The sequence below is a fragment of the Piliocolobus tephrosceles genome, chromosome 11, assembly GCF_002776525.5.
Source record: "Piliocolobus tephrosceles isolate RC106 chromosome 11, ASM277652v3, whole genome shotgun sequence".
Taxonomy (NCBI): domain Eukaryota; kingdom Metazoa; phylum Chordata; class Mammalia; order Primates; family Cercopithecidae; genus Piliocolobus; species Piliocolobus tephrosceles.
This window is the reverse complement of record NC_045444.1, coordinates 113,707,453-113,734,606: the sequence shown is the minus strand read 5'-3', so window position 1 is coordinate 113,734,606 and position 27,154 is coordinate 113,707,453. Positions and strand designations below refer to the sequence as shown.

The 27,154-nt window shown below is 39.9% G+C and overlaps 1 protein-coding gene across 1 annotated transcript in view; it reads right to left on the bottom strand.

The window, feature by feature from the left end:
- COL4A3 (collagen type IV alpha 3 chain) overlaps nt 1–27,154 on the bottom strand; it is a 149,301-nt gene that overhangs the window by 48,039 nt on the left and 74,108 nt on the right. The window contains exons 3-22 of the mRNA XM_023193878.1: nt 26,619–26,708; nt 22,416–22,460; nt 21,767–21,811; nt 20,765–20,827; nt 20,044–20,097; nt 19,199–19,225; nt 18,263–18,340; nt 15,544–15,606; nt 15,375–15,410; nt 13,400–13,441; nt 13,099–13,176; nt 12,565–12,627; nt 12,019–12,078; nt 10,673–10,717; nt 10,347–10,400; nt 9,100–9,141; nt 6,821–6,905; nt 5,643–5,678; nt 2,710–2,874; nt 135–227 (exon numbers count right to left, since the gene is read on the bottom strand). Of these exons, the coding sequence (XP_023049646.1) occupies nt 135–227; nt 2,710–2,874; nt 5,643–5,678; nt 6,821–6,905; nt 9,100–9,141; nt 10,347–10,400; nt 10,673–10,717; nt 12,019–12,078; nt 12,565–12,627; nt 13,099–13,176; nt 13,400–13,441; nt 15,375–15,410; nt 15,544–15,606; nt 18,263–18,340; nt 19,199–19,225; nt 20,044–20,097; nt 20,765–20,827; nt 21,767–21,811; nt 22,416–22,460; nt 26,619–26,708 (1,264 nt within the window). The remainder of the gene's footprint in view (nt 1–134; nt 228–2,709; nt 2,875–5,642; nt 5,679–6,820; nt 6,906–9,099; nt 9,142–10,346; nt 10,401–10,672; nt 10,718–12,018; nt 12,079–12,564; nt 12,628–13,098; nt 13,177–13,399; nt 13,442–15,374; nt 15,411–15,543; nt 15,607–18,262; nt 18,341–19,198; nt 19,226–20,043; nt 20,098–20,764; nt 20,828–21,766; nt 21,812–22,415; nt 22,461–26,618; nt 26,709–27,154) is intronic.

Below are 27,154 nucleotides of genomic sequence, written 5' to 3'. Positions count from 1 at the left end.
ATTGATTTACAGATAAACAAAATCATCACTGACTGGTAGCTATTTGGGATCATTGTTATCTCAGGGGGAAAATTGATTATAATAATGATGATGAAAAAGGCTTATCCCAATACAACATTATTGATTGAACCAACCTTTGGGCCCATCAACGCCTGGGATTCCTGAAGACCCTAGATAGCCTGGCAGTCCGCGATCTCCAGGTGGACCCTTGCGAAAAATGATGTCACCTGTAAAAATACAGCACCGAAGGCAATTTTTTATTTATGTTTTTTTTTTAAATTTAGTGAGCGTTGTAATATATGTATTATTTAAAGTGCATCTCTCTCATGTTTTTATTGGAAGCCTAGTCTTAAAAGTTTATCTGCAACTGAGAAGACATGGTGACCAGCTCTTCCCTTCATATTACATAGATGTGGCATTTTTAAGGTAGTTGATCTTCGAAAGCTTATTACATAATTTTTTTTTGTCACAGAATCAACCTATTTTATCTTACTTAGTTGTTTCCAGTTATTTCAAGTTGATATGGTTTGGCTGTATCCCCACCCAAATCTCATCTTGAATTGTAGTACTTCTATAATCCCCATGTGTCTTGAAACGAACCTGGTGGGAGGTAATTTAATCATGGGGGTGGTTACCCTCATGCTGTTCTTGTGATAATGAATGAGTGCTTATGAGATCTGATGGTTTTATAAGGGGCTTTTCCCCATTTTGCTCAGCACTTCTCCTTGTTGCCATCATGTGAAGAAGGACATGTTTGCTTCCCCTTCTGCCATGAGTGTAAGTTTACTGAGGCCTCCCCAGCCATGCTGAACTGTGAGTCAATTAAACCTCTTTCCTTTATAAATTACCCAGTCTTGGGTATGTTTTTATTAGCAGCCTGAGAACGGACTAATACACAGACAATCCCTTTAGCGTCTTGAGGCAAAGGATCAAATCTTATTCTGGATATTTTTTGATACATTGTATTTTCCTGATATACTGTAGATGCTTAATATATGTTGAGAAAAAGAAAAATAGATTCTGACTCAGGGTATCATCTGTTTTCTCTTTGTTGCTTGTCCACATCAATTGAGTTGTCATTCTTAAGGCAGGTCTCTAAGAAAGCTCTTTTCAGCTTCCACATTATCTGCTACTGTAATGTTACAATGAACAGCTAATTCTCTTAAATTGGTTAATTGTGTTCAGTAATCTAATTGTTGGCTCTGTCATTTCAATTACAGGTTGAAGGCAATGGTGATTAAAGTAAATATTTAAAAACAGTACCATAGCTGTCCCAAATTTCAGAAAAACAAGGTACCACTAGAAACATTTAATTTCATTGGAACACAGAAGAATGACCATTTTGTGATCAGTTTTCTGCATCTTTAAAATACTTGGAAGGTCATCTTTAAATGGTACAATCTGATAAAAGTTTAATACTTAGTGTAGACTTATATGAATACTACATTCATACATTTTTGTATACTTATACATTTTCATACTCAATTAATGCTTAATTAAAAAAATATTTGAGTACCTGCAGTGTTCCCCATGCTACATACTGGGCTTAAACAGTTAAAAAGATATAGTCTTTGACCTCAGAATACTTTGATTCTTGTAAGAAAAACTGACAAAGACAAAGATAAGGCAATGTGAAAACTTCTCCAGTTGGGATAACCTTGGCAGTTACAGGATGTGGACTCACTGAAAGCTTTCTGCTGGACTTGAACTTGAAGCTGCAGTCTGAAGGACAGACGGGTGTTGCTTAGTGAAGGGAAGGTAGGAAGTAAAGACCCCTGGACAGAGTGTAGCAGGCACTGAGGGAGCATGACACCTCCGGGAGGGAGCCACGAGCACCTGGGCCCAGATCCCAGCTTTAGCTTCATTAGCCCTGTGAACTCTGTATGTCAGCCTTGACATAGAAAAAAAGAGGATACTAAATCTCCATCTTAAAAGAGACTTGGAAGAAGCTGGGATTATAGGCACACCACCACACCTGGCCCCAGAAAAGCTATGTTAAAATATGTTCGTGAGGACCTCTTGTACCTATGAGCCAACACAGAATGCTAGGGGGCTCTGTAGAGGAATGCGAAGGAGAGGATGCCTGTGTCAGGACCTCTGAGCACCACTTCAAGTCCATTGGGCTACAGCTCTGTCATCTCTGACCCCTTCACCTCATAGCATGTTGCCTTACACCCATGCGGCACACCTCTGGCCTACTGTCCTGGGGCTTCCCTGCTGATGCCAAGGCATGGGACTTCCTGGGAACCATGCAGACACAGCCTGGAAGTGGGAGGATGGGAGGCGGGGCGCTGCTCCTCTCTTGGGGGGAAATCTTTGACGCATGGGAACTAGGAGCAAATGGATACATTCTTGCCTCTTTCTCCCTGACACAGGCTTCTTAGAAGATAGTCTCTGGGGCTGAACAGGTAGTTGCATTGGGTCAAGGCCAACTTGATAGCCACCCATGCTTCCCCGCATCACCCTCTTTGTCCCTGCCTCCTGCTCTGCTCTCTGGGAAACTCTGGCTAAGACTTTGCTTCATTTGTTAAGTAGTCATTGCATCAATTTCTTTCACAGAGAGTTAGTGAAATGAAGACCGTCGGAAAGATAACTCATAAAAACCACACAGACTGGTGGCTAAGCTGTGAGGAGGGTTTGTCACCCCTGGTTTGCACACAACTATCATTTGGTGCTGTACACAAAAGGGATCCCCTTCCACATCTTTACCTGGTGATCCTGGAGGTCCCGGCGATCCTGGAGGGCCTGGTGAACCAGGACAACCTGGGGACCCAGGAATCCCCATGGCATCCTTTCCTGGGCGGCCTCGTTCCCCTTTACTTCCTTTCAAGCCTGGCCATCCAGGGGCTCCTCTGAGGCCAGGCCTTGATGATCCTTGGAGAAAATAATCATTTCTTGTATTTTACATTTTTTTCTGATTAATACAAATTTATTTTTTAATTGCAAGAGTAATATAATTGTATTTATAAAAATTGCACAATGGAGAGGTACATAACACATTTAAATTAAAAAGTGAATATCCTCGCTTTTTTCATCTGTAGCCTTGTTAAATAACCACACTACAGCAAAGTGCAGAACATTCCATTCCCACGAGAAAATTTGTCTAATTTATTACAAGCAATTGAAGCAGAGTTTGGGATGCACTATATCTTTTTATTTAAAAGGAAGTGAGGAATATTTCCATATATGCTACTTTGTAAATTTTTTTTTATTAGAGACTAGAGGATGCCTCCAGTGTCCAAAATGAGAAAGAGAGAAAGTTGTGAAGTGGACTTTATTCCTGCCAGTGTCTTAGACATAAAAGGGGATGATGAGGCATGGTCACCTCCTGGGAAAGGAGCTGTGCCTGGTGGCACAAACCCCACCCTAATCTTAAAATGGTGAGAATGTGAGGAGCAGACAGTCTCAAATCTGTCCCACAAACATTTTAACTGCTAAGAAGAGAGATGCCACCAGCAAAGGGCTGAGAAACCAGCTGAGGTAATATCTGATTATGTCCTGTTATTTGAACATAAAGACAGAATCTTCTGATTGACATCTGTTTCAGAGTTTTGTATTTTTTTAATCATATTTTACTTTGGCATATATATTTGTACTAATTTATGGGGTACATGTAAGATTGTGTTACATGTATTGAATGTGTAGTGTAATGATCATGTTAGGGTATTTTTGAGTATCTGTGACCCAAGTATTTATCATTTCTGTGTTGAATACATTTTATGTCCTCTCTTCCAGTTAATTTGAAATATACATTGTTGTTAACTATAGTCACCCTACTCTGCTATCAAACATTACAATTTATTCCTTCTATCTAACTGTATGCTTGTACCCATTAACCAATCTCTCTTCACCCCCAACTCCATCAAAAAAAACTCTTAGAACTGATAAACAAATTCAGTAAAATTGCAGGACATGAAATCAACATATAAAAATCAGTAGCATCTTTTTTATGCACCAATAATGAAATAGCCAAAAAAGAAATCAAGAAGGCAATCCTATTTGCAGTAGCCACACACACAAAATAAAATACCTAGGAATACATTTAACCAACAAGGTGAAAAATCCCTGCAAGGAAAACTACAAAACACTGGTGAAAGAAATTGAAGAGGACACAAACAAATGGAAAGACATCCCATGCTCATGGATCAGAAGAACTAATATAGTTAAAATGACCATACTACCCAAAGCAACCTACAGATTCAATGCAATCCCTATCAAGATACCAATGCCATTTTTCACAGAAACAGAAAAAACAATCCTAAAATTCTTCTGGAATTAGAGCTTTGTAATTTTCCACTCATTGGCTTCTTAAAGGAGCCTTTTTTTTTTTTTTTTTTTTTTTTTTTTTTTTAACTTAGTGGCCTGGCAGGGGGAAGGAGGTCTTCTTTAATGTCAGAGCTCTAAAATATCTTTTTGCCCCATTCTAACTGTAAGAGATAGCTACTATTAACAGTGTGAGATATATCTTTCCATGCATATTCAGGTACATATAATATTTATCCATTTCTGTATCTATTTTTTTAATAGTGGAATTATAGTACACTTATAGTTCTGCAGTCTGCTTAATTTTGAGTAATTTTCAAAATTATGAAGTAGTATAATATACATTATACAGAGAAAAATATGATCAGTGGCAGGGCACCTGCCCAATAGTTTATCAAATTTTGCTCTTTTTTCTTAGTTTTGTTTTCATTAAAAAGAACACGCTACAGTTCTACTTGATGAGTCCCTGTGGACCATCCCTGATCCAACTCTTTTTCCGCTCTCAAAAGGTAAACACTCTAATCAGTCACAGACGAAAGTTTAGAACTTTACAGAAAAAGTGTAATGTAGGCATCCTGATGCAACTCGTGATATGTTATGAAAACTACCCTTTCCAACCAACCACATTACCAGGACATTGCTTTCTATTTCTGTACCTCCTCTGAGTTTCAAGGCCCCTGCTCATACCCCACAGTCACTGTAAAAATTCCTGACAATAAGGCGTTTACACTTAGTTAAAACTGCTGAGAAGTGAAAAAGAGCATTTCTATATCAGTTTGTATCAGCTCCACTCCTTCTTCCACCATAAATTGCAAAGATGACAATTTAAGAAGCTGGAAACACTATTTATTTTATTTTATTTTTTTATTTTATTTTTAACTTTATTTTATTTTATTTTATTTTATTTTATTTTATTTTATTTTATTTTATTTTATTTTATTTTATTTTATTTTATGTTGAGATGGAGTCTCACTCTCTTGCCCAGGCTGGAGTGCAGTGGCACCATCTCAGCTCACTGCAACCTCTGCTTCCCAAGTTCAAGCAATTCTCCTTCCTCAGCCTCCTGACTAGCTGGAATTACAGATTACAGGTGTGCGCTACCATGCCCAGCTGATTTTTTTTTTTTGTATTTTTAGTAGAGACAGGGTTTCGCCATGTTGGCCAGGCTGGTCTTGAACTCCTGACCTCAGGTGATCCACGCGCCTTAGCCTCCCAAAGTGCTGGGATTATAGGCATGAGCCATTGCGCCCAGCCTGGAAACACTTTTAGATCAGTTAGTGAAACATTTATCTTATGTAAATAATGCAAAATTAATAGAGGACAGTATATTTTCCTTTGTAATAGCATTTCTACTTGTACCCTAAGAAACATGGACATACCAGGACTTCCAGGAACTCCGGGGGGACCACTGGGACCTGGGAATATATAACATTAATTAATTGCTTAGAAAGATGTAAATGCTATCCCATCCACTTTTGAAATCTTGGGTGACAATATAATGACAGTTAATAATACAGAGTTTTCGTATTTGTTCCTACTCTCACCTAGACAAACATTAGAAATTTTCTCTTATTTAGACAAGAGAAAACTAATCTTAGAAGTTTAACACTCAAAAGTAAATCATGCCGCCATAATTCAACAGAGATTTACTAAGAGCCTGTTGTGTGTTCAGCATTTTGCTGGAAGTGCAGATGCCAGAAAATCAAACAGTGCTGGAACATCCAGGATCTGCAGTTTGTCTTGGTGTTCCATCTTAGATTGCTTCCACCTGTAATATCCTGGGGGTTATAAATCTTTTATATATACATGTGAGTGATTTATAGTAAGTGAACCAGATTTTTAGGAAAATCTATATCAATGTCTGTATTCATCTGTCCTTTTATTTAAAGACACTGGGAAATTGTATTCTTTAAAGTAAAATTTTCCTTTGAAATATTCTTTGTATCAATAATTTGATTAGATCAGTGGCTCCCAATCCTGGCTGCATGCTGGACTAGTCCAGGGAGTTTTTACCATCAACCAGTGTCCAGAGCCCTCCTCCAGACAATGAAATCAGAATGACAGGGTGGGACCTTGGCGAGGCCATTACAGAAGTTCCCAGGGATTCCAATATGTAGCCAGAGATGAGAGGGATTGGCCCAGAACTTTTAGATTTCTCCAAAGAGATACAGTATAAGTACATGTGACAATGATTCATGGCATCAAGGACAGATCATTGTTCCGAGAGTCAGGAAACTGGAGTTTCAGTTCCCCCTTGCAAATCTCTGTGAGTTTGTTCAGGGTCTCCATTTTTCCCTTCATAATCCCACTGAGATTGCCAATGCCTTGTACTCCCTCCTCCTGCCCTCCAGCAAGTGTTTCCATGACAGATTTGAACTTTATGCTTTGCTACATAAAGATAATCAAAGACATCAAAAAATAACAGCCCTATGAAAATGAAGAGATCTCCCTTCCCTTTCCTCACCCATGTCAACTCTATAAGCACATGCCATTTATTACCTTGAAAGAAAACCAGAAATATGTTCAGCAAATGCTCTGGGAAGAAATTTATTCTTACCTTGTGGGCCACGAACTCCTTTGGGCCCTGGTGGGCCTGGAATGCCTTCATCTCCCTTTTCCTGGTATGTGTCATAATATTCTGTCTTAGAGGAGAAAGAAATGAATACAGAGAAAGGATAGCTATTTATGGACAGCTCACCAAGCATAATTACTTCAGTTGCTTCATTTTGGCCCAAACATGGCTTCCTTCTTTTCCTGAATTCATAGGTTTACATGTTAGCAGGTATATGACAGTCATGTAAATGTAGGTGGAAACATTTAAATAAGTAGACCTTTGTGGTATCACAGTATCAGATATTCTATGGGCTTTCAATTAGAAATACATTTTATGATGTGACTCAGGTTACACACCCACATTTATATGTACACATTCATACATACCTATGTATGTGTGCATATGTATAGAAAAATGAAAGTTTCACAAAATAATGACTTATTCTTACAACATATGATCAACCCCGATACTTTTTATTCTATTCTATTTTACTTTTCAAAAATGCTGGTCCTGGTGGACTGAACTTATTTCCATTTTGGAAGTGTATGGAACCCACACATCAAAAAATACTGTATTTATTGTTTCTTTAAATTCCAGGGAACCCTTGGCCTGCAAGAATCGAAGAATATTGTTTCTGACATGCTCAGTGGACCTACTGCCAGTGTTCTTAACCGTTTCCTTCCTAAGTTGAACTTCTTTTGAGGTTAGTAGAAGCTGCAAACAGAGTTATATGGAATTGAATATAAGAAAATACACAGTGAGGAGTGCTAAGAATTCCTCTGAAATGTAATGAAAACATAGATTTCATTTAACATTCAGTACAGTTATCTTGAAGGAAGCAAGGTGGAAATATCAAAGGTTTTAAAAAAACTCTTTGTTTTTTTAATATGCTAGATGGATCAATCACTTTGTTGACTTATTTAAGATGAAGTAGCAAGAGACTTGTAGTTAAGCAGTATGTATAAAATCACAAAAGCATTATATTAATAATATAACAATAATGTCCACCATGAAATCTATAATGATATGCGTGCACCTACCAAGTGCTGGGCACAGTGCTAAGTGATTTCACAAAATAACTCATTTAATCTTCCTGGGAACTCTACCAAAGTATTTTGGGACTGTTATAGTTTGAGTGTGCCCCCTCCAATATTCAGGTGTTATCAATGTGATAGAAGTATGAGGTAGGGCCTTTAGGAGGTAATTAGGCCATGAGGGTTTCTCCCTCATTAATGGGATTAAGGCCCTATTAAAAGAGGCTTTGAGCAACCTCAGGCCAGCTTGCCCTTCTGCTTTCTGCCATGTGAGGATGCAGCCAAGAAAGCCCTCATCAGACCAAGGGCCAGCATCTTGATTTTGGACTTCCCAGCCTCTAGAACTGTGAAAGTAAATTTCTGTGATTTATAAATTACTCAGTCTCAGGTATTCTATTGTAGCAGCACAGAACAGACTAAGACAGGGGCTCTATGCATCCAAATCATTTGCTTTCAGTGTAAAGATGCAGATTTCCAGGCCCCACTCCAATTCCTGAGTTACATTACTGAACATGGGGGTCTGAGAACTGCATTTTTAACAGGACACTCTTTCCCCTCATGACCCTTTTGCCACAACGTGCCATTTTGTTTAACCTGCATGATCATTCATGGCAGCCTTGCTTGGCACACTGAATGTGAGAACCACTGTGTTTTGAGGTAGGAGATGAATGGACACCAGCACTCAGAGTCTGGGTCCCCTTTCTTCTCTTCTTCAGCTGCAGAGTCACGGAATATAGAATGTGGCTGTTCTGCAGTTAGGAGCTGACATCATATACATGTCTGCTGGGAAGGGGAGCACTGCCTGCTACACAGAGCTTGGGCTGGAATGATTGCTTTTCGCTGACCATGTATTAAACCCGTAGTTTAGCATCTGCTGCCTAAAAGCTCAGGACCCGGGCCCAGATGCAGGGGAGGAGAAGTTGACTTCTTCATCCCTTGTTGCCTCACTGTCCTCCTCTACCCTGAAAATGCAGGATCACCTTGGGCCTGGGCTGCTTAGACAAAGCTTTTCGTCTCTTCCATAGCCCAGCATGGGCATCACTAGTACCTTCCAGGGATCAAATAGAAATATTTATGCATGGTCAAAGGGACAAATAGAGACCAGCTATTTTCTGCCCTGGTTTGATAACGAGGTAAATATTACAATCTCTCTCACACAGTTAATGAGAGACACTGATTCAAAATTTCCTTGCTACTTTAAATAACTTGATCAAAGATAGCATTGATATTGTCTTTAATCACACTTACTGGACCACGAAATCCTGGAGGGCCAGTGTCCCCTTTCTGTCCCTACAGTGAAAGACAATTACAAATTGTGAATATGGTCACCCAAAGTATTTACATATAAAAAGCAAGATGTACAGTTAAAATGAACAATATATTGATGTTTAGATGTCATGTACAAACCAAATGAAAGTTAAAGGGACACCGACTTTAAACTGTTTTCCTGGAGAGCCCGTATCTGGGTAAGGAATCCTATCTACAAGGTTGTACAGAAGTTGCTATTGCCCTGGTGGCTCTCCAGGTTTCTTTCACAACACCATCTTCAGTGCTCGTTCATGTACATTTCTCATTCCTGTGTTCTCACCCTGGTTAGAGGCACAGGAATATCATACTGTGGGTTGTACGAATTTCCAAGTGTCTCAGCTGTAACCAACCCCCTTTCCTTCAAGAAGGCGTTTCAGAATTCTACTGGAAGTGATACGGTTAAAGGGTAAATCTTGAATCTGCACATACACCTACATATATAGCCATGTGCCACATAACAATGTTTGGGTCAATGATGGACTGTGTATATGATAGTGGTCTCATAAGATAATAATACCATATTTTTACTACTCAATTTCTATGTTTAGATACACAAATACCCACCACTGTGTTACAATTGCCTACGTTATTCAGTACACTAACATGATATGCAGGTTTGTAGCCTAGAGTAACAATCTCTGCCATCTAGGTTTGTGTGAGTACACTCTATGATGTTCACACAGTGACAACATCACCTAATGATGCATTTCTCAGGACATATCCCTATCTTTAAGTAACACATGACTACACATGACTTGAAAATGTTTGTAACATACTGTCAGAAGTGCAGAATACAGTTCACAACTAATTGACCACAAGCTTTCAATGTATCATGACTCAGATTGAGACTCATGAACTCTAGCCTATGCTTGATCTCAAATAACCACAAACTTCCTACAATTGTAGGTCTTTTTCTACCTCTTCCTCATGGGAAGCTGGAATCTCACTGGTCCTAAGTCAGACAACTTCAAGTACACAGCACAAGTTTAATATCTTTTCCTCAAGAACACCCTTCAAATGTTTAAGTTAAGTTGCCACATCTCTCTTTTCTTCTTAACAGACCTAGTAGCATATTTGAATGAAGCCTGTTATTGTAATCCCTTGTACTTAGGTCCAGGATGTAGGTAAAAGTAAAAGCATAGACAAAACCCAACCTATTAAAAATAGGGTATTAGGGAGAGGGTTACCTTAATGCCATCTTCACCTGCTAACCCAGGGAAACCCCTGTTGCCCTTGACTCCCTAAAGAAAAGAACAAAAGGAATGGGTCAGAAGACACAGGAGCCAACTGCTTCTGGGGGGAGCAGGTGCAATTTGAACTCCTCTGAAACAAAGGAACGTGCTCAGATGATCTCTCTTCACAGTGGAGATGTAAAACTATGATTCCCAAGTACAATGTTTAAAACCTGTACGCTTTTTGTTTGTTTATAACTATTTAGTGACTTGTAAAAATCCTTCTTCAGCTAGTAGGACTGACATTTTTACTACCTCCATGGACCAAATCAAGTCTATACCTCACTTCCAGGGAAGCCAGGAACGCCGTCTTTACCGGGTTTTCCCTACAGCAAAAACAAATAAAAAACATGAAGTTTAATAAATATGGCTAACTTTACAAATACGGAAATCTTAAGTGATATGATCATCTCCTCTTGACTTCAGGCACGAAAAGTCTGAGTAAAGATCCTCACCCAGGTGTTAGAAGGAAAAACTATTAACCACAGAATACACAACGGCCCTCTCTTTCCAGGGAAGGCAGAAGCCAGTCAGAATGGGAAACTAGAGAAAGTCAGAGAAGGAAGGAAGGACATTAACAGCCAAACTTAAATTAGAGCTGATGCTGTTCATCCTGAGCTTGGAAGGAAAATAAAAATCACACTGGGCAGAGAAGTAAATAAGGAAGCCTAGAAAAGGGAAGGTGTTCACAGTCCGTTTATTCATTTATTTGAAATATTGGTAATTCCTTGGACTCCAGGTGTGCCTGTATTTAAATACATGTATAAAAGGTATAGTGTGGTATCTCAACCAGCAGCGTGGATTGACTTATGGTATTTGCGTTTCCTGATAAAATTTAAAAATCATGTTCGTTGAATATTTTTTTCCTGAGGCAAAAAAATATGTTTTTTGCTTATGTATAATTTTTACAGATTTTACTTTTCCAAAAGTATAACTTTTAGAAATTTAACACAATATATGGATTTAAATCTTTCCAAAATGGATCTGGGTAGGGTAGTGGGCCCTGCTGCTTCCGTTTTTCCAGCCACCCACTTCTGGTCACAGATTGCCCTATATCCTTTGTGGGGGCTGCCCTTCCCTCACTCTGGGTGGTTCTGATGGCACTGTCAATCTGAGTAGTCCACTGCCCCACTGGCCTGGCCAATCATAGTACCCTTTTCTCTTAGTCACAGCCTTTTTTCCAGAGTGAGAACAGATATGACCAAGCTGGGCCAATGAGATGAATTCCCTGGGATTTTATAAATGGACACAGGGAGAGAGATGCTCTCTTTCTCCTCTAATGCCATCAGCCTGAAGTGGTCTGCTCCAGCGTAACTCTTTCTCCCCATCTCCCCTGACATGGAAGATCATCTGCCAGAGGAAAGAATGAGGCTGATATGCAGAGAGAAGCAGAAGTGAGATGGACAGGGAGTCATGCCCTTATTTTTCCAGGCTCTGAAGTCCTTGAACCCCGTTTTAGCCTTGAACATCTTAGATACTTGAGCAGGTAAATCCTGCCTCCCAAATCTTAAAGAACAAAAATTTTTAACTGGAGCGAATTTGAGTTGGGCATCTTGTTCCTGTAACCCAAAGAGTCCCAAGTCCTGACTAATCAAAACTGCACATGACACCGAATTTCCAAATTTACCTGCGGGCCGGGGTCTCCAGGAGCACCCTTTTCAGATCCATATGATTCTCCAGGCAGTCCCTGTATTAAGCAGAGCTATGTCAAGTTTTATGAATTACTGATTTTTTTACTTACATTGATTTTTATTAATTTGTCCCTTTTGGTTATTCTGCCATTTAAAAACATGTTTAAGTGCTGAGTCACCTAAAAGAGAAATCTTATTGATGAATAGTAATTAAAAAACAGATGCTAAAAAAGCTGATGCTGAAGATAAGTCATAAGATGGGCAGCATTGGATGCATGTACAACAGTGCAAGGATTTCAGCAAGGAGTGGCTGTAAAATAACTCTTGTGTATTCATGATCTCTGCAGTCAAATGTTATTGTATTTTAGCCAATATTAAGACTTTAAAATAATAGCTGCTCTGCCGGTGGAGTAGCCATTCTTTTATTCCTTTACTTTCTTGAAAAAAAAAAAAAAAAAAACTTAAGACAAAACACACATCAAACTAAATACTAGGGCTCTACGTTGTGTGTTATGGGGACAATATAACTTTAAATAACCTACTGAGGGTCCAGGAGGTCCAGGCTCGCCGATGGCTCCCTTGTCTCCCTTTTCCCCCTTGAGGTCCTGCCAAAGAAACAGTTCAACATTGTTACAAATGGATGAAATGAGATTTCACTGATTCAACAGTGAGACAAATCCTCTATCTGTTCAATAAATTGGGTTTACAAACTATGAATGTGCCTTATGTTAATACAACCCAATACACCTTCCATTTCTCACATTTCAAATTTTATACCTGTAAACTCACTGAAACTACCTGCAAACTTTTTTTTTAAGTATCTTTTTTTTTAAAAAAAAAATAAAGCCTCACTCTGTTGTCCAAGCTGGAGCCTCAGATCTTCCCCATGTAATATTTCCAAGATTTATGAGTAAAAGACAGGAAGGAATAAATCCTGGAGGTTCTGGCTGGCTGAGGAAGCTGGGCTGAACTGGGCTTAGATAACAAGAACTTGTAAAAGAGGTACAGGGTCACGAGGACTTCGTCCTAGACACGGGAAGGAAGGCACAACCCTAATCATAAAACTGAAGAATTACCGTTCTGTTATCTGGGCCAGTTAGGGTCACAATAACTGTTCCTGGTGGTCCCGGGGGTCCTGTTAACCCTTTCACACCCTAAAGACAAAAACACTTAGGAGTGAGAAAATAAACAACAGCATCACCATTTCAATGTTACTACATTTGAAAGGTCTACTTTTCCCCTTTAGTGCTTATACGAGAAGATAGAACAAATGAAGGCCCATCAATTTCTGCTTGGCCAGTAAGTAAACGGTATAGGCTGATATGCTCTGGGACATACAATATCTTGCCTGCTAATAAGACATAGTATTTAAATTACCCGCTCTCCTTTTTGTCCTATCACTCTTTCACCCATGTGACCCTGTAAGAAAACACAAAACCAAATTATTTTCTAAAAATAAATATGAATAAATAGTCTAAACCCATCAAAGTTCCAATATTTGTAACTGAGCATTTATATTTTAACTTTCATTTTAGAATGATAAATTCGTTTAGCTATTTCTTAAAGAAGAGCATTGATATGTTTCTTTTAGAGGAGGAGCTCTTGAGGTGCAGAAAGCTTAAGGGATTAAGCAGAAAGCTAACATGGCAAATGCTGACACGCAGTGGTGTGGGGGAGGGAAAGGAACCCAGTTCAGGGCATATTTTTCTGGCTCTGCAGTAGCTAGTTTTGATCCCACTGGCCGGCTACTTAACTTCCTGATGCCCTTGTTTTCTTGTTTTAAAAATAAGAATGGGTAGCTGCATTTCAGGATTCTGAAATTCAATACGTAATAGAGAATCTAAGAATAGAATTCCAGCTACCCGACTTCACTGGTAGTTTAGTGACTGAGTCTAATGCGAATAGTTTCTTCACTAATGATGGCTGATTCATCATTTCAACTAATACCTGCTTGCTTTTTCACCCGTGAGTACGCAGATCTTCCCCTTGTTAGACCAAAGCTGAGGGGAATCAAAACACTTTAAACCTCAGCTCTGCCATGTACTGTCTATTGGACAATTCACTTAACCAGAACCTATCCATCTCTCAGGGTGCGTGCATGCATGCGTGTGTGTGTGTGTGTGTGTGTGTGTGTGTGTATTTGTGTGTATCAATGAGTTAATAAATATGAAAGTATCGTAGAAAATACCTCATATAAAAGGCTACCCGAGCCAGGCGCAGTGGTTCACGCCTGTAATTCCAGCACTTTGGGGGGCTGAGGTGAGTGGATCACCTGAGGTCGGGAGTTCGAGACCAGCCTGGCCAACATGGTAAGACCCCGTCTCTACTAAAAATGCAAAAAAAATTAGCCAGTAGTGGTGCTGCACGCCTGTAATTCCACTTAGTTGGGAGGCTGAGGCAGGAGAATTGCTTGAACCCGGGAGATGGAGGTTGCAGTGAGCCAAGATCACACCACTGCACTCCAGCCTGGGCAACAGAGTGAGACTCCATCTCAAAAAAAAAGAAAAATAATAATGAAAGAAAAGGCTACCTGATAGTAGGAGACACTGTGCTTAGGACTAATTTCCTGTTGGGGCTCAGCCTCACTCAACATTTTTATAATTAAACTAACAATTGCACTTCTGTTTTTTGTTTGTTTGCTTTTGTTTGTTTGTTTTAGATGGAGCCTCTTTCTGTCACCCAAGCTGGAGTGCAGTGGTGCTATATTGGCTCACTGCAAACTCCAACTCCCGGGTTCAAGCTATTTTCCTGCCTCAGCCCCCTGAGTAGCTGGGATTACAGTCGTGTGTCACCATTCCTGGCTAATTTTTGTATTTTTAGTAGAGACAGGATTTCATCACGTTGGCCAGCCTGGCCTCGAACTCCTGACCTCAAGTGATCCACCCGCCTCTGCCTCCCAAAGTGCTGGGATTACAGGCGTGAGCCAATGCGCCTGGCCTTGTCTTAACAGAAACGCATGCAAGACCCTGTGTAATGAGCACACAAATAGTCATCTTTTACTTACTAGCATAAGACCCGGTTGGCTTTGTGAAGCAGCACACTACAAAAACTCAGAGGATAATGTGCTGTGTGAGATGATCAGAAATGGAAAACCTGTGGATTAAGAATCCTTGCATTTTTCCTGATAAGTAGCTTCTTATAAATTGAACTAAGACTCTTTGTATCAGGGATCAAGTTACTGAAATGCAAGGAGAAGAGAGGTGAGAGCAGCTAGCCATGCTCTTCCCTGCTAGGAATCCTTGTGAGTTCCAGAGAGGCACCTAACAGTGACCCACATGAAGAAGCAGGCCAGGTTTGACTTTGAGATTGAGTAGGGTGTGCTAGCTGTTACATCATATGAACGGTAGTCTACCTTAGGTCCTCTAGGTCCCATGGCTCCTGGAAAGCCCTAGAAAAATCCACAAATGAAAATCACAGCAGGAAATGCATCCAACCAGAAAAATTCTTTTAATAACTTGTTAATAATAAATAATGAATCTATTAGTTGACAGAGTCTGTAGCAAGGATGACTTGATACTCACAAAGAATCCCGGAGGACCAGGTGGGCCAACAGGCCCAGGAAAACCTGGAGGGCCTGGCAAACCCTTGAAATTGAGAGAAGAATAAGAGTGAGTTTAACTTTACTTCTCACTTAATAACAATGTCCATTAATTAAATGCATTAAAATAATAAAATCAGGAGAGCCTAACACCTCCCTTTTCAGTGGCTGCAGTCAATGACAACAAATATCAAAAAGTGTGTTGCCATGTGTAACAGGCTGGCAGGACCATCTGGACGATACCGTTTCTAAAATGACCAGAGTAGTTACTTTACTTCAGATGTTTCAAAATTTTGCTTTTGTCTTTCTTCCCACCTCTTTTCTCCTCCCTTTTCCTTTCTCTGTCTCTCGTTTTGGCCAAGCATGCTCCTACGTTAGGGCCTGCCACCTGCTCTCCCTCTGCCTAGAATCCCCTTTCCCCAGGTATCTGTATGACTCACTCCCTTTTCCTTTTCTTGTCTTTATGTAATTGTCATCCTTTCCGTAAAGCCTTCCTGCTTATCCAAAGTTGTAACCCACCTTCCAACCCAGACACTGCCTATCCTGCTTTCCTGTACTATTTTTATTTTTAGCATTTATTACTCACACACCATAGAGTTACTCATTTACACTTTTTTTGTTTCCCCCATGAGAATGTAAGCTCTATAAAGGCAATATATATACATTTTAAGAGACTGGGTCTCACTATGTTGCCCAGGCTGGTCTATAACTCCTAGGTCAAGAGACCTTCCCGTCTCAGCTTTCCCAAGTAGCTGGGACTACAGGAAAATGCCACCATGCCTGGTTCATCAAATTTTTAAATTATCTATCTATCTATCTATCTATCTATCTATCTATCTATCTATCTTTTTTTTTTTTTTGAGACAGAGTCTCATTCTGTCCTTGGGCTGGAGTGCAGTGGTATGATCTCTGCTGACTGCAGCCTCTGGTTCCCAGGTTCAAGTGATTCTCCTGCCTCAGCCTCCCAAGTAGCTGGGACTACAGGTGCATGTCACCACACCTGGCTAATTTTTGTATCTTTAGTAGAGATGGAGTTTGACCATTTTAGCCAGGCTGGTCTCAAACTCCTGACCTCAAGTGATCCTCCTGCCTCGGCCTCCCAAAGTGCTGGGATTACAGGTGTGAGCCACCGTGCCCAGCCTTAAATCTACATTTTGGCTGATTTGTGCCCTGCTGTATTCCTAGAGCCTAGAAATAGCCCCTTGTACATAGTTGGCAGGTAAAAAATATTTCTTGTATAATTGAATGTACCATCATTATATCTTCAACATCATCACAATGACTAATACATAGATGATAATCAATACACATTTAAAGAATGTGTCAATATCTTGGATTACTATTATCTCTTCTTCCTGGATCCCCTGCCTTCAGCATCTGGACTCTTAAATGTTTTCTAAGCAAAAAAAGCGAGAGCCACCATATCTTGCATCTCTTCTCAGAAGCCTATAATGGCTCCTAATTGCATCATTCTGCATTTTTTGCAGCTCCTAATCTAACTTCACATCCTCAGTTTGGATGGCTTACCACACAGGAGTTCAACAGCCTCAACTCAAACTCACTTAGGCAAATATCCCATCTCTACCCAGGAATTTCTACATATAATTCTGAACTAAGTTAAAAGAATTCCAGTTAATTGGCTGGGTGTGTTGGCTCACGCCTGTAATCCCAGCACTTTGGGAGGCTGAAGTTGGTGGATCACCTGAGGTCAGGAGATCCAGACCAGCCTGGCCAACATGGTGAAACCCTATCTCTACGAAAAATACAAAAATTAGCCAGGCATGGTGGCCCGCGCCTGCAATCTCAGCTACTCAGGAGGCTGAGGCAGGAGAATTGCTTGAATCTGGGAGGCGGAGGTTGCAGTGACCCAAGATTGCGCCACTGCACTCCAGCCTGGGTGATAGAGCCAGACTCCTTCTCAAAAAAAAAAAAAAAAAAAAAAAAAAAAAAAAAAATATATATATATATATATATAATATAACATATATGTAAATATATAACACACACATATATATAACTAGTTAGTTTTGGTTATATATAATTATAACCTGAAAGTTAGCACTTGTGGTTTAGGTCTATGAAAGGGTCGTTTTGAATCACAAAGTAAAGCACACACAGACCCAAAGGCAGTTGTGACTCTTTGTATCCCTTTTGGATCATACTCAGGCTACATACATATAAGTCAGAAAAGCAAACACTTCACCTGGAGAGCGTTGCATTTAAATAAAAAAACACTTTATTTTCTTTATCATCTCAACTTCAACTGGAGAGAGTTGCATTTAAATAAAAACCTTTTATCATTATGCAAATTTTAAAATAGGGCTGTTATTTAAAATTACAGTTTTAAATGATATTCAATGTGTGATACAAATCTATCCTTATTTTCAACAAATACAAATTAAGTGGAACATAACTATTCCTGTTAGATTCAGGCCAGCTTGGTGACTGAGAATGAAGAAGAGGATGAAAAACATACTCAAATCATCTTTGCATATCAGCATCATGTAGTTTTCTAGAATAGGGTGAAAGCTTTCAAATGAAATGAGGCCAGACATGTAAATAGAATAAATAGGAATTTCTATTTAAAATCTTCTTAAGAGAGTGAGAGGAACCTATGGGGAAAAAGAGAGATGGAGGAAAGAGAGGCGAAAAGAGAGAGTGAAGAACTGAGAATAATAGGGACCTTCTCTGAAGTGCTGTACCTGGGGTCCTGGAGCCCCTGGCAACCCGGGGTCACCTTTTGCATCAAGTTCTATATCTTCTCCTTTAGCAGGAGCACCCTTGAAAATGAAGAAGTTCATCAAACATCATCAATGTTATATTTTCAAAACCCCTCCAAGTGCTTATTCAAAGTTATATTTCTTCAAATATAAAAGTGCTTTTCAAGATAGATACTCAGAGAAATGATTTATGATTTTGTAATTATTCCATTATGAAGATTTCAAAGCAATTTCCTATTTCCTAAAATCAAAAATTTACAGTGGGCCAAGTACAGTGGCACATGCCTGTAATCCCAGCACTATGGGAGATCAAAACAGGCAGATCACATGAGGTCAGGAGTTCGAGACCAGCCTGGCCAACATAGCGAAACCCCATTTCTACTAAAAATACAAGAATTAGCTGGGCGTGGTGATGTGCACCTGTAATCCCAGTTACTTGGGAGGCTGAGACAGAAGAAACGCTTGAACTCAGGAGGTGGAGGTTGCAGTCAGCTGAGATATGCCACTGCACTCCAGCCTGGGCAACAGAGGAAGACGCTGTCTCAAAAAAAAAAAAAAAAAAAAAAAAAAAAAAAAAAAAAAATTACAGTGGAAAGAAGAAAGATGCAGGGGTAATAAGTCATTTCCCAAGACACCAAAAATAGCAATGTGGGGCCCTGAGCATGAGGTCAGTTTTCTTCTCCAAGACCCTATTTCCTTAAACAATGATACAAAACCTGTTAGACTCTTTATGACAAGAGCCAGAAGGAGCTTTTTAATAGGAATAAATATCATGTCCCAATTATTATTGTTTCTGAATGATTAAGGTCTGGATTATGAAATCTTATTTGTAATGACTTAAGTCTCATTATTTAATAGAAGTCTTTTTCATCTGTACAATTAGAGGTTTTCAGCGACAGCATTCCACCAATGACTTACCTTTTGTCCTTTCAAACCAGGAGCACCCTAGGAAAAAAGCAGCCTATGAACAACTAGAGGAAAATCAAACGCACACACTCCTACTCGGTCTGCTCTGCCCTCTCTCCTGTTTTGCATCCTCTCCCCACCATACACCTCCCACAGGCTTACAAAGCAAAGTCTTCCCTTAATCTTTTACCTCCCACCATATTGTCCTGTTTTTCCTTCATCTCACCTGGGAACTTCCCATTTCCTTCATTTCCCACCCTTTCCTCAGTTCCAAATCTGCCCCCTGCTCCATCCTGCCGTGGAATTGTCCCTTGCTAAGGTCAGACATGATATTGATGTTGCTAAAACCAATGCCAGCATGTCAGTCCTCCTCTGATTGGACTTTGCAGCAGCATCCAGCAGCTGTCTGCCACTCCCTTCTACTACAGTAGGTCTTTCCTGGATCTCCATAATACACCCCTGCTGGTTTTCTTTCTCCCACCAGGGCTGCTCCTCCTTTACAGGCTCATTCTCCTTGATCTCAACATCACCGCTGGAGCTAAGTCTCAGTTCTAAGCCCCTGTTCTCCTCACTGTGACTCCTTGAGTCACCAACAGCTGGAACCTCTTCTCTCAGTGAATCCACGTACCTCTCATGCATCTCCACTTGGATGTCTCAAAAGCAAAACAAAGTCTCAACTTCTAACCCTACATTCATAATGCATGTATTCATCCATTCCCTAACTATTAGTTGAATGTCTACTATGGCTACCCCAGACTTCCCTAAAGTCATGACGGATTTGTGTATATGGCCATATGGAGTAGACCACTTTTATTTATGCTTTATGTCTTTGATGGGGATTAGAAATGCAAACCTACCGGGATCCCTCGGTAGCCCAGTGTCCCTGGGAGTCCTGGAAACCCCTGCTCACCCTAAAAGACATACAAAATTTGTTATTATTCTTAGTTGTTCTAGAATAGCCTATTCAGATATTTTTCCTGTTTCTCGCTTCTAACTTTGCAATGGTAAATCTAGACAAAGTAACCCAAATTCCTTATGGCTACTGGGTCATGAGGCTGAAGACCAAAAAACCATTATCTTAATTAAAAACAGGATTAGAATACTGTTTCTCAAATTGTGCATAAATGGCAAAGTCTAATTGCGCCAAGAACTTTTTAATTGCTGTTTCCTTCAAACTTGAGTAATTAGTTCATTCATGGCCACCATTCTGGAGAAAAGGAGAGCTCAGTTCGAAAACAAAAGGAGGTGAGTGAACACTGAAAAGCTCAGTCATTCCTTCTCTAAAACTAATTCTGCACTCAAAGCTTTGATTTCTGATTTATATACACAGCCTCAGATGAAAACAACCAGTTGAGCTCCAAGTTTTCTTTCTGTGGGAGAACTTCCCTTAAAAGACAATTAGAAAGCAAGCAATGCGAAGAAAGAAAATAGGAAGTTTCCTGGCTCCAAATTGTACTGTTGGTTCTGGTCTAAAGGAATGTTTCAAGGGAAGCCTGTCTTCCTTTCATTGCCACTTCACCTTGATTTAGTCATTCAGCAAAACAATTATTAATCATCTTCTGTGTGAAAAGTACTTACCTTAGAACCATTGCATCCTGGTACACCAACAAGTCCATAAGGCCCAGTATTGCCTGGGGTGCCCTGGAAGAAGAACAAGTCTCAATGAGGAGGGTCATCCCAAGAAACAGCACTGAACTCAAGGGAAAAGAGGGACTGATTTAAATAACTCTTGAAATATAAATGATTATTTAAATGGTTAAGTAGGAAATGTACATTGTGGTTTTGTGTATAATTCCAGTAACAACAAACTAAACAGGCTGACTAAAATGAAGACTTATCAAGTTAGATGCAGGTATTTAAGATAAAGCAAAAGCCTTTTATCCATAAAATAAAAAAGTCCCTTAACACGCTGTTTTAAGCTGGGGAGAAAGGAAGGGAAAAAGAGGAGGAAAGTGTACACAGATGAAACTATTTTATTATTCTATGCTATTAAACACAATCATTTCATTCTATCCTATGCTATTCTATCAGCTTGTAACATATAGTTTCCTTCAGTACCTGTGGGGGTTTAGTTCTAGGACCTCCATGAATACAAAAATCCATAGATACTCAAGTCTCTTATATAAAATAGTATAGTATTTGCACATAACCTATACATATCCTCCTGTATACTTAAAGTCATCCCTAGATTACTTATAATACCTAATACGATGTGAATGCTATGTCAATAGTTGTTATACTGTAATGGTTTTTAAGTTTGTACAATTTTTATTATTAAAAATATTTTTGGTCTACAGTTGGTTGGCTGAATCCATGGATGTGGAATTGGAGGGCCGACTTACTATATAATTTACTAATTATCCTACCCTATCCTATCCTGTCCTGCTTGTATTTCAGGAAGTACAATTTGACTCATATGACATAAAAATCCACACACTAATATAATATACCATCCTAAGGTGCTATTTCTTCATGTAGGGAATGCATCAGAACACATTTTCTCACATGACCGTTTTAACATCTTTATTAAAATGAGCTTATTTTTAAATTTTCTAGCTATGGATTTTTCCCATTACTTACTGGAAGTCCAGGAGAACCAGAAAATCCTGGCAATCCAGTTACTCCCTGAAGACATAGAAAAAAGGAGGGGGTGACAAAAAAAAAAACTTTAAAAATGTTCAATATATAAACATAAATTTATTTGCCATTGCAATAATCTTTTTCTGCAACTATAACTGGGAATGGCTTGAAACGATTGGGAAAACAAACACCAAAGCTTTAACAAACTTTTGTAAATCTCACATTTATGTCACTCTTAAAAAGATATCATTAAGATTAGTTTTGGCTTTTTTGGATAGATTCCTAAGGTACAATTTGCATACAATTAAGTGCTCCAAGTCTTTTGAGAACAGCTTAACTGAACAGCTTGACGAATGTTGACCTGCGTGCAGTTTTATATACCATCATCCCATCAGACACAGAGCATCTCTATCACTCCAGAGGTTCCTTCATGGCCTTTCTTTGTTGGTTTAACACTTGCCTCTAATGTGGTAACCACTTCTTTGACATCTACCATTACAGATTAGTTTTACCTGTTCTTGAACTTCATCTATGGAACCATACGCAGTGTACTCCTTTCTGATATCTGTGTAAATCTTACAGTGAAAAGCTGATCTTTCAAAAAGAATGAGTTCATCAACGATCAGGATGGACTGGTTGGACTACTAACCCTTACACCTTTGGGACCCGTGAGTCCTGGAAGTCCTGGAGAGCCCTAGATTCAAGTAAAAAAAGAAAAAGTAAACACTCTGAAAATTATTTGGCGCTAAGAAACCCATACATGAAACCCAGTCTTAGTCACATGCCAAGCTGTTTTGCTCTTCTGATGATTTCATTGTTAATAAGATTCAATTGCTCACTTATTTCATTGGAGCTAAACTGTTTATCAGAAAAGACAAAAATTCGTCCAAACCCTTGCTACTCAAAGTGGGGTTTGGGGCCCGCAACTTTAGCATTACCTAGAAGCTTATTAGAAATGTAGAATCTTAGATCTGCCTCACCTCCCAGACTATTGACCCAGAATCTGCATTTTTAACATGATTCCTTAGTGATTCTTGGGCACTTTAAAATCTGTGAAGAGCTGCTGCAAAAGTCCTAATTAGCCTCACAGCTGCTGAGGTCTGATAAAAATGAATGACACAACTACACTGGTGGATGAGAATGGCAGCCAGTATTTCTGTACACAAGAAACACTCTATTAACAAAATGTGCCTGACATGCACAAGGAAATAAATAGCCAAGTAAGGACTGCCTGAACCAGAGAGAAACTTGCTTTGGGCATGTAATGCATTCAGTTTGACGTCCTGTTTCTTGGAGAATAACCTTAAATGGTGACTGTTTCAGCTAGGCCATGTAGTGTGAAAGTTTCATTGTCCAAAAGCCATTTTCATCATTCCAGAGAGTTTCAGTTTGTTTTGGTTTTTAATTTTATTGTTATTATTTGAGAAAAGGGTTGTTACAGAATCCTCTGAGATTGCCCTGTCCAGGCCAAAGTCAGTCTCTCCCATCTATGGTGGAATTCCGGGGTGCGTGGCTGTGTTCAAGGGCAAGGACATTCCTCTTCCCTACAGAATTCTATTCTTATGATACAGAAAGCAGAAGGTTTTACTTGCAGGTTTTACTTTCTCATTGTAAACTTTTTTCATGCAGAAAATATTTAAAATTAAGATAGAAATCTTGTAAATCTAAAACATCTTTTGGTCAGGTTTTCATATTCTCTAATTATCTGTCTTTGATTGTATTATCTTTTGTAGCTATTAATATATATCTGTAAGCCTTATATGCTTTAAAATATGAATCTGTGACAACACGGCACTCAGGTTTTCTGGATTAATTTTCTGGAATGCCTGCACTCATATAACCCATACTAAGTGCCATGTGTTTTTGACTATTTTAATGAATTTCAGCACCTCTAAAGAAATGCTGAAGAGAATGAAACAGAGTAGGCTATAGATAACAATTTTTTAAAAAAAAGGAATTGGCATTAGGCTGATCTAAGTCCAGGGTTGAAGTGGCCAACTCGTTCTACCAATAGAAATGGAAGAAAACCTGGGTCCATGCCCCAGAGGAAGTCAATGTTCAGTTTCTGCCCAGAATCCGAATGACTTTTTCAAAATTAGGATCAGAAGTAGAAATGGACAAAATGAAGCATACATGAATATGGTAGACAGGGAAATGGCAGAATTACTGGAAAACAGCAAGCTTTTGCGTTTTACATGTAAGCTGTGGGTGTGGTTTCAAGAGTTTGATTCTGGCATCATGTATATGACATAAGAAATACATATTTGTTCTATGCGTTTGGTTCCTGACACAGAGCTCCTAAAAATCCTTCTAATATTCTGAATGATAGGGGAGTAAAGATCATCTTTTGTTCTAATATTTGGTGTTTGACCTCACTTGGAATATCCTGGGTGATAGAAGTGTCTTTTGTTCTAAGGAGGCGACTCTTGGTGGGCTCCCAGGTGGGACCGGTCATCAGAAAGACCAAGCCATGATTAGAAGCTTGAAACTTTCAGCTCCAGCTGCACCCTTCAGTGAGGAAAGCAGAGCTAGAGATTGAGTTTATAATTGATCCTGCCCACATTATGACACCTCCATAAGAATCCCTGAAGCATGATGTTCAGAGAGCTTCTGGGTGGGTGAACATTCACCTTCCAGGAGGGTAATGCATCTCAACTCCATGGTGACAGAAACTCCTGCACTTGGGACCCTTCTGGGCCTCCTCCGATGTATCTCTTCATCTCTCATTCATATCCTTTATAATAAACTGGTAAATATTCCCATGAGTTCTATGAGGCTGTTTAGCAAATTATCAAACCGGAGGTGGGGGTCATGGGAACCCCTGATTTATTTGTAGCCAAGTTGGACGGAATTACGGGTAACTGAGGACCCACTACTTATGACTAGTCCTGAAGCAGGGACAGTCTTGTAGGACTGAGCCCTTACCCGATGGGGTCTGGACTAACCCCACGTATTTAATGTCATAACTGAATTGTTGGGTACCCAGTTGGCCTCCAGAGAGTTGGAGAATTGTTTGGTGTGAGGAAAACCCCCAACACAATGTCAAACCAGGTTTGAACTCTGATTTTGTTCCCTGTGATCTCCATGACCCAGGAAAAATTACTCGAGTGCTCTGTGTCCGTTTTCTCATCCATGAATTACCTCCACGTAGTGGAGGTAATTAAGTCACCACAGTCATGATTTGTGGGATCAATGTGAGGAGTAAATGAGATCCAGGGAGAAATAAATTGCCCAATGCCTGGCACAGAGTACATATGCAGTTGGATGGCTTTGATTTTGATTATCATTTACATATTCCATACATTATTCTAATACATATATATGTATGGTTTAAAAAAATTTTTTTTGACAGGGTCTCACTCTGTTACCCAGACTGGAGTGCTGTAGCCTCCGGGGCTCAAGCAATCCTCCCACCTCAGCCTCCTGAGTAGCTGAGACCACAGGCATATGCCACCACACCTGGCTAATTTTTGTAGTTTTGGTAGAAACTGGGTCTCCTTATGTTGCCCAGGTTGGCCTCAAACTTGTGGGCTCAAGTGATCCTCCTGCCTCAGCCTCCCAGAGCGATGGGATTACAGGCATGAGCCACTGCGTCCAGCCTGTACTACATATTCTAATATATTATGAAATTTTTAAAAGACCCTGTGCAGATCAACTGTAATTATTTTTCATAGCTCATTAGTTGGTTTATAGCCTGCTGGAGGTCAGTAGTCAGGGGAATGAATGGTGGGTGCGTGAGAAGCCAGGCTTAAGTCTAGCTAATGTCCACAGCAGGAAAGAGCACTCAGCAAATCCAGTGGTTATGCAGTTATTTAGTAAATCCTCTAGGGTATTTATTTAAACAAAGGCCTTTGCTGTATCACAGACTTTAGGATAAGAATGTGTGATGAGTGTGAAGGGTCGTAGACTCTGGATATTTAAGGGACCAGAAGGAAAAGAGAAACCCATGAAGGAAGGGAAAGATGGAGAGACAGGAGAAATACAGACAAGGAAGGGAAGGATGGAGAGACAGGGGAAATACAGAAACAAAGAGCAGGAAGAGAAGGATGGAGAGACAGGAGAAATACAGAAACAAAGATAGACAAGTGTTTCAAGGAGGGGAGAGCGATCCACATAATTTGAAACTAAGCAGAGGGGTTCAGGTCAGATAAAGACACAAAAGTATGTATTGGCATTGGCCACTTGAAGGCCATTGGTGATCTTTGCTGGAGTGTTTTCAGAGGAGAGGTGGTAGCAGGCAAATTATTACTAAGGATTGAATAGTAGATGAACTACAGGCAGCATGTTTGACTATTCTTTTAAGAAGTTTGACAGAGAAAGGAAAGTCAGGGAAAACACAGCAATCATTTGGGCAAAGACCTAAAAGATGGAGAGGAAGTTTTGTATTATGATGGGAAAACAGTTGCATGTGTAAGAACTGAAAGAGAAAAGCAAATAACAAAAGAAAAGCTGGAATGTCTGGAGAGAGGGGAGGCACCTCGTGGAACAAGGAATTCCAAGGATGGGGGCACAGGTGGTTGGACAGGTCTTGACTAGAAGGGAAAAGAGCTCTCATTTTTCACTGTAGGAGGAATAGAGGTGGGAACAGACGCAGATGTAGACACTGTGTAGATTAGGGAGGGAGATGGAGATGAATTTGAGCCACAGATTGAAGCTAATGATGATCATTTGCAATAGTCTTGGAACAGGTTGTGGTTCTATGTGGCCAGCTAATACTGGGGACCAGGAGTTCGCCATGCACCTAGCAGTTGGCTAAGATGTGGAATTCTCTCCAGGTTTGCAACAGCCCAGGGAGTAGGCATGAAGAGGGTTAGGTGGGTTGGGGATTTTCCAAGCTTGCAGGATGACATACCTTGGGTCCCTGTGGTCCAAGCAAGCCTTCAGGACCTGTGAATCCTTTCTGGCCAGGAGAACCAGGGGGTCCAGGAAAGCCTCTCTCCCCCTGTTAAAACCAAAGCAAGGTGAGAAACACAGAACAGCAACTGTCCAACAATAAACACACCAATAACCATTATGTTCTCTTGTTTATGACTTCATGATGACTCTGTGTATTTTTTCCTTGGATTAAAAAATGCATAATTAGCACTCAGGAGTGACTGTGTAGGTAACCAGAAAGCTACCAGTTGTCGGTATTTGTCTATAGGCTTGAAAGTGGTGGCTCTTGGTCTTGTAGAAACTTGACTTTCCCCCACGGTAGGGCTATGTAGAGCAGAGTTTAACTGAGAAGGCATAAAAAATGAAAGGGAAAGCCCAGGAAGAAGCTTCAAGGTTAGTGGAGTGTTTGTTGTGGGATGGAGAGACAGTGAGGGTCAGGTGCAAGAAGGTGTTTGGGGAGTGTGCATAATTACTATGTAGCTTGAAAGAATGCCACCAGGCAGGTTATGAGTC